Genomic DNA, 14870 nt, shown 5'->3' with positions numbered 1-14870 from the left:
AAATATACGTAATGAGTAAGTAATTATTCAACCGTAAATATTGGTTATGAACAATTTTATTTTTAATGAAGGAAATGGATGCCACGAACAAACCTAATTACGTTTCTTGAATAACTTGTCAGAATAACATTGAAAAGATATATATGTTCAAGTAAAACTCATAAATTAAAAAAATCGCCACCGAAAATCTAAAAGCTATTTAGACAATACATATTCTTCAAAAAGTTAAGCACTACATATCCACAGCCTATTCTCACAAAGTCAGAAATCTGTTTGCTGTTGTCTGAGTTTGAATTCATACTGTTACTAATTTTCGTCTTAAATTTTCAGTAATATTTTCCCGTGTTATACTATACAAATAGGATTTGCTTATTCTACTAAAATATTATCGGAACAACATCCAAGACTGATCTCCAATGTGCCACGTATGTTAAATAAAACTACTAAAGTTGAGCTTCTGCTTTGCACGGTGACGCACAGTTTTTACCCCTGCCACAAATGCTCATAAATCCTGTTACAATATGGTTCAGGTAAAGTTTTTTTTGACGCATAGGTTCAAAGGATATAATAATAATAAACAATGCTGCTTGAACTGTTAATTTGACCACCAGATAATAAGTAAGTAATATTAAAGTTTCCCGTGAGTTGATCGGATATTGACGAATTCATTGTACATTGTGCTACGCCAAACCTTCGATATATTGAGACGGGGAAACTTGAAAAACTACATTAAGTTTACACGTTAACGCACGTTTTCCAAGCTTGAATGGCCAGTTAGTCAAAAAATACCCTTCAGAACCAAGAAATACCGAGTAAAATTGCTGCGTTAGTATAAGACACACAGTGAAATTGCTCAAAAATTTGTGGCTTCGGCGTGATCAGACATTATAAATTCAGTTTGATTACAAACCGAAAAAAATAGATAAATGATATGATAGGTAAGACGGAAAGATATTAACTAACGAAATTTTATTTTGGTCTCTCATTTCCTAGATTTATTTTTTTTTCAATTACTGCATAAAAAGCTAAGTTTTCAGCATTTCAATTTACAATTTACCCAGCAAGCGATATATTGAATGAACTAAGCTAAAATATTTTCAGTAAATTAAGGAAGTGTCTGAAAACAAAAGGACCAATCAAAATCCATTATTCTTTCTACATTGTTCCAACCATTGTCTGCATGTCACGACTAGACGTAATATCATTTGGCATTATAATATTTTGCCCATTATAAGTGTAATTTGTCGATATTCTGATAAGATCTAGTGTGAAATATGAGGCTTTATGCGAGGCGAGACATTACGCAAGTTGTAATCTGGCGCAGTTAAAAATTTGAAATCCGTCCAAGCGAAAAACTACTAACATAAAATTGCCCGGACATATATTTTATTTGATGCTAAAACGATATTATTCTGCTAAAAGTAAGTAGTATTGAAATTAATTTCAAAACGATTTGCTTGTTGATTTATAACTCAAACTCGAAATGCCTTGCCCGATCTACTACTGTGTCCGTGACTGGCCAGATGGACCTTTATACTTGACCAGTACATCTCTCTCGTATCTCTATCTTCCGATACCTCCCTTTCTCTCATTTCATACAAAATATAATTGCATGGTATAGGTTAATTTCATTCCAATAAAAGGATCAGAGGCTAGAACTCAATACATCCCATGGGCATTGTGGAATGATGTACCGCAAGAAACCGCTATTAAATATCCAATATTAGTTTTCCAAAATGAATCATGATGCGTATAATGTCTTGTATGTGTTAAATGGTAATAAAGGATGACTTCTTAAGATTATAAACACGGTGCTGTGCCAAAGCGTTTAGTCATGAAACGTCAGATGATTACGAACGGCTGACCGTGGATTATACACTTAACATTAGCAACCGTTTGTTGAGTTACCATGACAATTTAGACGATTTGGTGGCAATTTATATAAACACGGTCAATGACTTGAATACATTCCAAATACTCAATATTTTAAGACGGCCTCGCTTGAGATAGAAATGAACCCCACTTACATAACACGTTAACGAGTTTAGAACTATTTACAAGAATTTCACTGACATACTATTTCCGCATCTGAGACCTATCGACCAATACTGATTCCGCACCAAACGTACCTTTCAATTACGGCCCGTTCGTAAACCATGGTTAGGTAAAAATGAAAACTTATTCTAACGGTTAACCTGTCTTTCATTGTTATTTTTTGTATTTTATTCGCAATTCTCGAATATGGCTAACCTATAGGACATCTTATTCATTTAAAACGAACTCAACCAGACTAATAATATCAAGCGATGATATTCGAGTAATATAAATGCGTTTAAAAATGTTGATAACGTCTTGTTTATAAGTTTTCCCTGGAGGTTTGCGGCAAATTTAAACAAAATTAAGAAAACTAAGAAACAACTAATAACCACATGAATCACCAACGCACGCAGTGTGACATTCATCTCCTCATTTTTGTTACACTGGTTTATAAATATGAGGTATTTGCCTGTCTCTTTTTTTTAAACACGTGATGAAATTGTCAGAAAAAATGCATACCAAATACCATCAAAAAGAAACAAACAGGCTGAGAAAAACGCTGTAAGATTGTGACTTTGATCTCGCTGAAAACCTCTACCTAACGCAATATTTTCAATAGAAAAGATGCCCGTTAAATTTACGCCAAAGCAATTAAGCCGTAAACGCCGATAACATCATATTGTGATTTTTTTTTTCTATACAAGGGAACTAATGTCCAGTCGTGCATTAAGGATTTTGACTGGTCAAAATATCTGATTACGTAATAAAATTTGCCTAATTATTTGAATTCTGCCATAAAACCAATGGCTCCAACTTAATACAAACGAATAACCACGCTTTCATTAGTAAATGTATGAAATATAAAGTGAAGAAACACATTATTGAGTAGCATCTGAATTTTAATAAATAGACTAACTCACGGAACCATATATTAACATGCCATAAATACAGTTGAAAATGAAGCAACGCGAAAAGCAGGACACTGAAATAGTGAAACACTGTGGTATGCTTGGCCTACATATATTAATAAAGTGGTACTGGTATAGAAGCCCATATTTATAAAGAACTTAAGCAAAAACCATAGTTTAAAACGTCGATTTTGTTTTAATTTTAAACCGTTTTTAAACTCAAATTCACAAGCCTATGAACACGGAAGTAAGCCCACACTAGTGTATGGGACAAATAAAAACAACAGGGGCAATCTATGACCGACGATATGTTTAAATAAAATGTCACTTGTAGTCCACAAAACTATAATCCACGTGATGATATATTTTCTGACTACATTTAATTTTCTCTGACTGAAAGATCGTGATAAGCCAGTTTAATTAAACAATAAACATTCAGATTTTTCAACAATATGTGCAGTCACACGCAGCTGGAGATCCATTTCACCCAAAGCGGTCTCGAGCATAAACTGAGACAAAGACGAAATTCATAATTAAATCAGACTTGGCAAAATATGTTTTTTTCAATAGAACGAACAATAAAATTAACCGATTCCTGGAATGTTGCCTAATGACAGATGCGTGCTGGAATACCTGCCAAATGTCGTCTACATAATATGGAATACCCAAGTGACCTCAAAGTGACTTTAGACAAACAGACGTACAATTGAGCCAACTCAAGCAATTCTATCCACAAGTAATTGTATTTGTAAACAATATCCTTTCCGGAAATATAATCTATCGAGTTCATCAGAATACATTAGATCTCAATAGGAACTCAGGTCGTAGTGTAGCAAATTATAAAGACTGACGCCATATCGTAATTCTCCATACAAGGAAACACAGTCTTCCGTGCGTGCAAACGTGTTTGCCTACGCAATATTTTTGTCGGGGTGTTACGCATGCTCACTCTCAAAAAAGAACCACGCTCTACCCCAAAATCACAAATTTCAAATACCTATTTGAAGGCCTGAATACAGGCCCAATCATTTTAAAAGAGAGAAACTGAACGAATAATATTTGATGGCACGAGATGATTTGTTTTACTCAACGTTCATATTTTTAAAATGATGAATGGAAATAATTGACTAACCGATTGCAAACTCTAATCTGAAACAGATCGAAAAATTGCTTGTAATTAGTAATCATTGTATCTTCATAATTGGGACGAGGATTTTTAGTATAAATACGAAATATGATACTGCAATATTTGTTATGAGAGTTGAGTTAATTCTGTCGTGTTACTTCCAAATCACTCCAAAATTCTATTCTTATTAAAACACATACATGAAAGTTATATATCGTTCATCAAAATTATAAAACAACTGACATGCATCAAATTCACCTGTGTCCCGGTGAAATCCAAACTTTCATAACTACGTCACAGGCATATCGAAACTATGTTCAACATTTGAACTTTGAAATTATACAAAACATTTTCCAAATACCAAATCCAGAAATATCTTACGCCTAAATCTGCACCGTCTATCGAAACCAACAAAATAGTGCAATCTGTATGGCGTCGGAATAGAACTAACTAGTGCCAACTTCGCACTCAAGGAAACGTTCTACGATGTGAGACACATCTCATTCGCCATTATTGTTCGACACGATGATGTACATTTGTCTCTAATGCCGATTGAAATATGAAATTCTAAACCTTTACTACAACAGCTTGCCTTTTGAAGTCTGACAAAACGAATCAAACGAATTTAATCCCGCGCTACGCGGCATTATACTAAGCCTAATTGGCCAATTGACTCCAATTACATATTTCGACTTCTTCAAACGTAAGAAAGTCACCAAGCGTTTCAAAGTATATGCGTGAACGTCGAAATAGCGACAAATCAACGGCCGGCGTGATATAAATCCCCCGGCATTAAATTGGTCATCTCGTAGGATTAAGAGACTTAAAATCGCATAGGAGAAGGTTCACGATGGAAAACCAGGTAATGAATGACATGTGAATATTTTCATCAACATTTTAGATTATATTATCAGCTACTCAATACGACGATAATAATAAATGCTTAGTTGCCAAGAACTAGACAATACCATAAATCTAAGATGGATGGCCTTTAACCCCTATAACATCCAACGGCCAATACGTTCTTTAAACAGTAATACCAGGATCACTGGGCTTTAAAGTTGCTAATCGTCAAGCAATGTTCTGTACATTATGATGTGCATAGCAGTCGCTGAGTCGCCAATTGCCTGTGCGTAACCACAACGACAAATGTCAGAGAAGAATTTTTGACGGATACGAGAATTCGCCAACTTTTATGTCGACACCAAAAATGGGTATATTATTTAACATATTCAAATTGACGTTGATAAGAGACGAATAATTTGAAAAGCGTGAAATTCATAATTTTATTCCAACGAATTCTATGTATTTATTCCACAATAATTGATAAACCTTTATGGATTATAATTTGAATACATTTGCAATTGATACCATATAAAAATTAATTGTCGTATACCTCCACAATTTGGTAAGGCTTTGATCTAGTGACATTCCGATTTTTACATTTCATGTGATCCGATCGCGTGTTTAAATTATTTGTTATAGATTGTATGGAAACGCTTGGTAGCAAAATTTTTGAAAGTGAGATACGGTTTAAAACCATTGCCGCGCTGCACTACGCAAAACCATTGCAAGTTCATAAATGCACCGCAAGTATTTTTTATAATACTAACTGTCGGAAAGAGAATAATTTACTAGAATCATTGTGTTTTATAAAATCAATTCATGTACTTTTAACATCAAAATAAATTTAACTATAACTATGACGTGAACGTAACTACAATTGAGGAATGTAAAGCAATTTAAATATACATTTCAAGACACATTTAGGCTATACTTGTCCGTGTTACTTCTTCAGCAGATGCCCACCGCCTGAAGAGAAAAACGGTCAACGAGAAATTCATTATACAAAATACTTGTAGTGTGACGGTTTTAATTAAAGTCGACGCTTTCATGTTCGAATTCATCAGTTCTTTGATAGGAATTGAAGCATTACGGAATTCAATCGGATGTATAATTCGATATACAAAATCTATTTTCAATTCAAAACTCAGACAATTGGGTGCAGAATTGGTTATGAAACGACTCCATCTTATCAAGTGGCGACCGACGAAAGTTGAGCCAGAGCACAAGGTTACTGAAAGACCACAAAAAGTTAATAACAACTAAATGAATGCCGGCTATTAAGATAAAATAACGTCCTTGCAATTGGCACAGCAAGGCGCCACGCAGCTTTTGCGTGTAATCTATACTCCATTTCCCAAGGGCTTGCCATTTGTCGACCTTCTTAGTATCCATTACAAGTGGCACGTGCAACGTGAACCACCAACACAGCATGGTCGACATTGATTGACTATGAAAAGAAGCTCGGATTGGAGAAGGTTACCGTCCGGCCAAATGGTGGCAAATTAACACAACATACCCAGTAGTAGGTCAGTCCGGTCATATAGATTGGAACGTGCGTCATTTGTTATGAGGACTTCAGTCGGATATAGGTATTACCACGGTAATTTGACACCAATACCCCAAAGAAGGTAATATATTAAGCCAATCGACGTGGCAAATTCGACGCACATTTCCCTTTCTACGTCGTAATTTGGTTGTTACGCGAGATGTTGATCACATTTGCGTGGGAACAATCTTTACGGTGAGCTCACAGTCGAATGCGAAAATAAATTTGGATGATGGTGTTTTACAATACTTACTAATACCAGTGAATGTTAATATTTTCTAAATGGTTTTTACTAAATGCAGTGAAGTCAGTAGCCTAACAAAAACAGACCAAATTTCCATGGCGTTCAACTTATTTTCCATTCAAATATAATGTTAACCAGATGAGGATGAAAATTTCCCTTACGACCAGTAGAACATTGACTACATTGTTTTCATTCTTTCTGCACTGAGCAAGTATTGATGCTTTGCAATAATGTGATATTCAGTATTTTGGATTGAAATGTTGCGTAAATCTCATTTAATTGCTGATTGTTTTTATTTTAAGATTTCTAATCAATCAATTGGTATTGTTTCTGACATTGAGACGAAGCGACCTTTCATCACTTCATTACAGCAACTTTCTATTTCCGTAGAAACGTATTAAATTCATGCAACAAAAAATTAAATATCCCTTATTAATAGACAATAACTTGATGACGTCATCACAATTATCTTCAGAATGTCAGGTCAGTCGCAATCAATCATCATTATAAAAAGCAGAAATCCGCAGAATCGTGAATAACTATTTGGCATTTGAAATATCTAAAATTTAATTGAAATCTCGGGGAAATATTTACGAGTTATTTTTGCGCGACGTCCTATCAATTGACCTATTGTCAACAAAAAAATTCAAATCCGGTAGAAAACATTACAAGATTTTCATCGGCGTATGTAAGATCAGTACCACAAGTTCATATCTTACTGGTCACTTTAGAATTCTAGAAAAAGCAAAAATCAATTTTGATGAATAGAAGAAATTTTCTGAGGGGAAATTCAAACACATCAATCATATTTTATATACCGTCTGTCAACTTTTTTAATCTAATCGTTTCATCGAAATAATTAAATCAATTAAATGGAATTAATATAATATGTATTATTGTCTGTGACCAATATATAACTATTATGCTTCCAGAAAATTGTTGTTGATGAAAGGACAAAGAAAAGTATTTTTTTTTAACTAATGGATTGGGTATTTCCGAACTTCAACAGTGTAAGTGTCTCCTATGAGTCTCCTACTTTTGCCAAATTTCGTCAAGCACTCTCTATTGTCACGTCACAAGGGCCTCCTTATACGTGATCATGAATTTTGAAATATTGCACCCCTACGTCCCTTTTCGACATTGTTTTTCGGGGTGCTCTTTAAAAATGGCCAATTTCAAGATATTTTGACATGGAATATTATCGATCTCGGTTCCAAACCATATTTCTACCATTTTTCGTACATATAGCGATGTTTAAATTTTTAAAATATTAGTGACTCATATTTGAAGGCAAAATGTAACAATTTTCCACAAGCGGACAAACGCCCACATGTCGATAGATGATACTCAATTAACCACTGTGAATTCATTATAATATATCAATCATTCAACCAACGTATGCTAAGAACCGCATTTTGATTAAATTTTTAATATTACTGCAATAACATGTGGAAAATGCGTTTACGTTCAATCGAGAATGCTCGTGTTTTAATACGCTGTGAGTCACCACATTATGATTCCTACCTTTGTTTTGCTAGAGACTATACGTCAAAACAGCGGACCTCCTGAAGTATGCGCACCAAGATGGCGCTCAACCTGAACTCAGATTGTGTACCAGGTTAGGGTTATGCGACATCTTGGTGCGCATACTTCAGGAGTACCAAAACGGCAATCTTAATAATACTAGACAGAATATGCCTTAGTGCACAATGAAGAGCGACTGGTAATGAGAAATGACCGAATCCTATACCAGCATGTCATCATGCCATTTTTTGGGTCAATTATTCCTGAAAGCATAAATGTTTGCAATCAGTCTGAAAACCCACTTCTTCTCAATAACCCAAAAAGATAGGGTATTGGAAAATATCCCACTCAAAAACTGTTCAAATTAGAAGAGGTGCGCCAGAATACCTTCCACAAAATAAGTAGCTAATCGGGTTCTTGAACCTTACCAAAATAAAATACCAACCAATGGTACGTTGAAAGAGTACCATATTGACTTACAAGTTAGGATTGAAAATCCCGGAAATTACAAAATAACAAATTCATTACAAATGGGAATACGAACTAAAACCGCGTAAACATGCCAAAATAAATGCGGAATTTCTCAAAGAATTATTATCAAATTACTGCACAGTACATATATGTATATATAGCGTTAGAAATTTGTCATCATCTTTGAGTTTGCCTTGGAAAAAAATGATCCTGAGATTGAGTTAAAAAATAAATGCCTGTGAAATATGACAAATATCCATGGTTAGGAAATGTCCATAAATCATCGCTGAGGTGTATAAAATTAACACGTGCTAATACACAACAAACTCATCAATGGAAAGCTATTGCTTGTAATATGGTGTAATTCTTTATGTCGTAAGACTGCATATGGCGGATATACTCTTACATCAGGCCATAGGCCTTTATAAAATTATTCGCATTTCGGTACTCCCGTAGTGTGTGATTAAGGTTAGACCATAATTTTATTCCGATTTCCCTTATTTTAGTTTTATCACGAGTTCGGCTGTCTTTGTTAGCCAAGTGAATATAACCCCTGCTCACAGGCTTCCGTCCTTATAAAACTTGATATAAAGTAGGCGAACAAAATCAACACAGGAGCGCCCGCATTTCAAAATCAACGGGTTCTGCACTTGCGAATGCGGGTCGTTTCGGCCGGAAAGTTGCCCTCACTTACAAAAATACTGCACTTTTTTTCTTTATTTCACGTAACCCCATTAAATTAAGTGATTTCATTTAAATCTACTTACTGGTTCTGTGTCACCCGTCCATTGTAACTAATGTTCCACGCCAGAAAGGAAATGGTCGCATCCCGCTAAATATGACCTAACATAATAATAAAGGCGTCGCTAATTTTTTGAAACTACTATCGGGCTTTTGTATACAAGCAACAACGCACAGGAAACATACGAGTCACCAAGTTTATATTTTACAGAATCATCGGTTATTATCAGAGAGAAACAATGACTTACCAATAATATTATGAACCAGTATAAACTATATGGTAGAAGCAAAATGTAGGTTCATGCCAATTACGAAGTTTCCGAAGTCAATTACGGGCATTTCAGAGAAAATCACACAACTATGTATCTTGCGTTGTACCAATGCTGCGTAGATGCAAAGGTAGGTAATAACTTGCCGTTTTGGGTATGTGGAGTCGTCATAAATACAATGCGAATCCACAGCCGACGTTCGTTTTTTTTTGTTTGTTTGCAATTCAACCAGTCAGGTTCAGCTGAGTTTGACTTGTAGACTACTGGCCACGAATGACTCCTCGCTTAAACATCGCGTTGTATCCAGTGCAGGAATTTTAAAAACGCGTTTCTTCTGTATCAAACTTACTAACAACTGCTTCATTCACTTTAAAAAACCATGCTTAACTTCTCGTGTTCACTGATTATCACGACGACATCGCAAGAACGTATTTATGATTCTGATTCACCCGTGCCATACCACTGCGAAGGGAGCGCCTATGATGCACTACAAAAACATTATCATCAAATGAACGCTTTTATTCGTAATAATAGTTCAAATTATCATTCCTTCATTGATCATACTGGCACAGCACAATTTCTAATGCTTATTTGTTTATTTTTGTTAAGTTTGTTAAAGTTCACATGATAACCTTTTAGTTTTAAACCAGCATGGAATGTAAATTGATACGCCGGCACTTGTAATTTCGCGGTAATTTCCCTATAAAATTGCATTATAATTGCATATGCTGTATCCTTCTAACTCTTCCTACGGAACATATCAACGAAACCATGTCCTGTATAGTTCGAACGAGCTATAATGGTATTTGAAAGCAAACTAGTATATGAATGATCTAAATATATATCGCATTATTATAATGGAATTATTATTATTATGCTATTTTTAATTCGGTCGGATAGGATTAAATGAGAGAGTGGAAACAGTTCACTATGCTTAGGTTCATAAGGTTCAAAATAATTTGAAAATTTTAATATACAAAAATTTTGTTTAATAATATAGTTTGGCGGCACAATGATACCAATTAGGGATCTTTTGTACAAAGCCCCCCGCCTCTAATGCAAAAACGGGAGAATTCAGAAAACATCCCCGCCAAGTTTTTAAATAACAAATTAGTAATTATCCAGTTGGGGTTAAAAATGATCCAAAAATTCGCATTTCCAGCGCAATTTGCATTCCTAACCCTAACCTTAACTGAATAATTACTAATTTTCTTATTTTTAACGTTGGTGGAGGCTTTGTACGGAAGACCCCCGAGATTAGCATTAATGTCGCAACAAAGTGTAATTACACACGTTTTACTCAAAACTAGTCTCAGTGCATGTAATGATTTACAGAGAGATTCGATATTTTTGGAAAGAACGTCATCTTTCGGGTTCAGCATTGGCAATTGAACTTGTTACATATTGATAAGGTTATAGACATGGATTTTGAATCGAAATTTTTATCCTGCAATGCAACATAGTTGAATCCAAAGCTCACACTTCTAGGCTTATGCGTGGTGCTTAAAGTCAAAATGGTCGGTTACAACTCTTTTCCTATTTATACTTTCACACCGATTTCATCAAAACCGGACAATATCTTTACTTACTCTTTCTCACCCTAGTTTGATGAATAATATTTGATTTTGACCAAATGGTGGTTATGCGGTTGGCTTAACAACCCAGCATTAACATACCAGCCCACATACTTTCTGGGTTAATTAAGTGATAATATGATAATACGCTTAAGAATTACAAAAAGAAATATTTCTGGCGTAAATAGAGAGTACAGTACGTTTTGCGTGCTGCTGGCTCACAATATTGATTCTGTGTTGGTAAAACGAAACTTCTTTCAAATGTTTTATATCTAACAGAATAGTCGACACTTTCTATCACAATTTTACGCGTACCATGGTTTATAGATTGTTTATATCGTAAATATAACCATAATCATAACAAGTTTCTCATGGGTACAAAATTACCACCCCGTACCGCATTCTAACAACCATAAGTAGTCACTCACTAAACTTAACTTTAGCATAAACATTTTTTGGAGTGATACATGTTTCGAAAACAATTTTGCACGCAATTTTATACCCAAATTTAGTGCAATTATTCAACTCATTACCATGTTGATTACGCTATATCAAAATATATTGAACTTGAGTCAAGTCACGATATCCATCGAGCGTACGTGAAGAATATTGGAACACAATTTTTCTATCCAATTTCCGGGAAATTAGTGGTCATTAAAATGTAATATGGCTTATTTAACGACAATGAAATCTCACTCCATATGCTTGCTGTTATAATGCACGTAATACTAAATTAGCTTTTATATTTATGCTGGTGAGAATTTGGACATTTTATTTACGGTTGGCGACCAAGCAATTGCGATTCTCGACAGAGAAACTCAATGCATATTTGAGTACCAAAATACTCAGAAAGCCGATACAGTTACAAGATAATATATAAAGTGATGAATGACGACGATCTGCTATTATTCATATATATAATTTTAAGGGAACATTATAGCATTGGTAAATCCAAATGCGGTATTAGATCGCTACTAATTGAAACATAAACAATTATATCAAATTCAACGAATCTCTCACGGTGATGTAGGTGTTATAATTATACGAATAACGCCATGGTATTCACAACAATATAAATGACCCCTATTTTTGTTCAGGAGCGATCATGACCACATTTGTAAAACTTAATATGATAAACATTGAAGTGCAAGGGTACACCTAGCGGCCACCAAAAGAAAAGCGACAATAATACTTTCGTACAACCTTAGCTATTAGAAACAACTACAGAATAAGAATTTCAAATAAAAATATTTTTCGTGACATTTTATATCAAAGAAATCTTGCATTTTCCTGTATGAGAAACATTTTAGTTTGTAATAAAAAATATTAGAGTGTTTTGACCCATGACATTGCGGGACTAATTACTTTCAAAAATGCCGTCGAGATTTTGGCGGAGAAAGAATTACAAGTTTTGAATTGAGCGAATTGAAGAATTAAGTTACATAATCACGAACTTGTGATTAGTTTCAGAATTACTGCATAAGGGAGGGCCACTCATCAAGAACACTAGGAATGAACTCCTTCACCTGAAGCTATATATACATTAAATACTATCTAAATATATATTTGTTTTTGGCACATTTTCTGCCACGTGAGGTAAAAATAGTTACACGAAAGTTAGCATATTTGATTCGCATAGTCGCAATGTGAATATCAAGCTTTATACAACCATCAAGAGTTGTAAAAGTTTATTGTCGTCGCACCTAATTCAAAAATTAAAAGCACAAATAAAACTACAATGAATGTAAATGTAACTCACTATTTCCATTGGTCGTCGACATTTCTTCGATTTCAATTAAATTATCCATTACGACTAAAAAGAATAATGTGTGCCGTAGAAAGTGGAGCAATAAATCCCAATAACCTGAATTTTAATATTCCAATAGTCGCCACGAAATATACGTTCAAACAATAGCATACGTTTATTTGACACAGCGTTTATCTTACGCCACGCAGCGCAATCAACAAATGTGAATCATAGTCGTCCGATATTTCTGGAACAAATAAATTCTACAGTTTAGTCATATAACACTCAATGGTAAAGCTGTTTTATGATAAGTGCGACTCATATCCTGATTCTTTGTTAGCCTGTACTAATAACTGTCACCTGAGAAGTAACGCCAATAAAATTGGCGGATAGGCTAAGTAATAGTTACGTAGGTGGTTTGGTTGCGTCAGGCTCAGGCAAAAGATTTAGATAATAACAGACAATTGAAATTCAAACACTTTACAGCAAGCGATATTCTTGTAACTCGGTAGTTTAATAGCGTGACTTAGCTCATAAAACAGCCACTTTAGAGAATTAACGTCGGAGTTTTAAGCCATCCATGGTTGTCGCGACTTTGTTACTTTCAAACAGTTTTGACGGATTCACTTCAATTTTCCCATAATGTGACGAATTTCCATTAAAATATCAAATTTTTCGTAAGTAAATATCGTAGTTTTTCGTAAAGTTGGTTAGCTATATTTTCACAATCGTATAATGTACAGCATCTTGCTATACTGAGGTATCGTATACCGCGTGTTTCTGCGATTTCGCCTTTGGTAAACATTCATTAGATTTCGAGTAGCGACAACGATAATTATATCATAACATTCCCGAGACTCGCAAAGAAATTGTTAACTAAAAAATTATGATCGATTGACAAGTAACAATGAAGGTAGCTTGCATATATATAACGACGGTAAACTCTTTCTGGTTCAACAAAGACAGTGCGTTATTAAGCCATTGCGATTATATTAAGTGACAAAGTGCATTGGTGGATATGCAAGGAGGTAAATCTAAAACCTGCGTTCCTCTCTCGACCTTTTGATCGCAGCAACACATCTGAACTGTTTTGCAGTAGCCTCAATACATACAATAAACTAAATCAATGCAACTTGTTCAACAGGACTTAATTTGAAAATTTGGCTGAAACCTGTTCCACGAGTGATGGATGGTGCTCTCGTGAACCACTGCTGCAGGTATATATTTACTGTTCATGACCGACTCGATATTTAACAATCCTTCTCAATGAAAAACTCATAAGCCAACCAGAACTCTAATTAACATACCTTTCAATTCCCTGAAGACGTTGGCGACGCGTAGTAAATTTAGAGCATTGTGTGAAGTATGGTACAAGCCATAATGCACAGAGAGTGTTTAACTGTCAATATTTGAACAAAATAAACACAAACTACTTGGGTTTCATTGGCGGAAAAAACAACAAAGCCTCACCATTTAGGAAAAACTCGAAAGTCGACATCCGTTGGAGCAGTGGTACCCGAACTTTTTAGAGTTGGGACCCACTATTTATTACCACAGCTTATGGTGACCCACAGAACACAGCAATGGCTAATCATTACAAAACTACCGTGTTTCCTCGAAAATAAGACCTAATTTGACTTTTAAAAATGATCATAATAAAACCCTACCCTTAAAATAAATTTAAAATGTGTGAGAGGGATTCAATGACTTGAGGTAAGGTGAAGTTCACACCACTATTCAAGGTCGTGTGATGTCACAATTTTGATATTTGTCACTTGATTTTTGTATAGGAAATACAAATTAAAAACAATGGATGTCGGTTTTTATATAATGTTTA

General features: G+C 34.7%; 1 protein-coding gene across 5 annotated transcripts in view; it reads right to left on the bottom strand.

Moving 5' to 3' along the window:
- LOC120342340 (polyamine-transporting ATPase 13A3-like) overlaps positions 1 to 13248 on the bottom strand; it is a 41796-nt gene extending 28548 nt beyond the window's left edge. The window contains exon 1 of one of the 5 annotated variants that reach the window (XM_039411125.2): positions 13046 to 13248. In XM_039411125.2, the coding sequence (XP_039267059.2) occupies positions 13046 to 13094 (49 nt within the window). In that variant the 5' untranslated portion in view covers positions 13095 to 13248. Of the gene's footprint in view, positions 1 to 4329; positions 4609 to 9469; positions 9593 to 9691; positions 9716 to 11508; positions 11607 to 13045 lie in introns of those variants that run through there. The other 4 variants (XM_078110501.1, XM_078110500.1, XM_039411127.2 and 1 more) reach the window with 4 other exon arrangements.
- Between the last annotated feature and the right edge of the window lie 1622 nt (positions 13249 to 14870).

This window comes from Styela clava, chromosome 3 (assembly GCF_964204865.1).
Source record: "Styela clava chromosome 3, kaStyClav1.hap1.2, whole genome shotgun sequence".
NCBI lineage: Eukaryota > Metazoa > Chordata > Ascidiacea > Stolidobranchia > Styelidae > Styela > Styela clava.
Note: the sequence above shows the minus strand (reverse complement) of the source record. Positions and strands in the feature narration are given on the sequence as shown.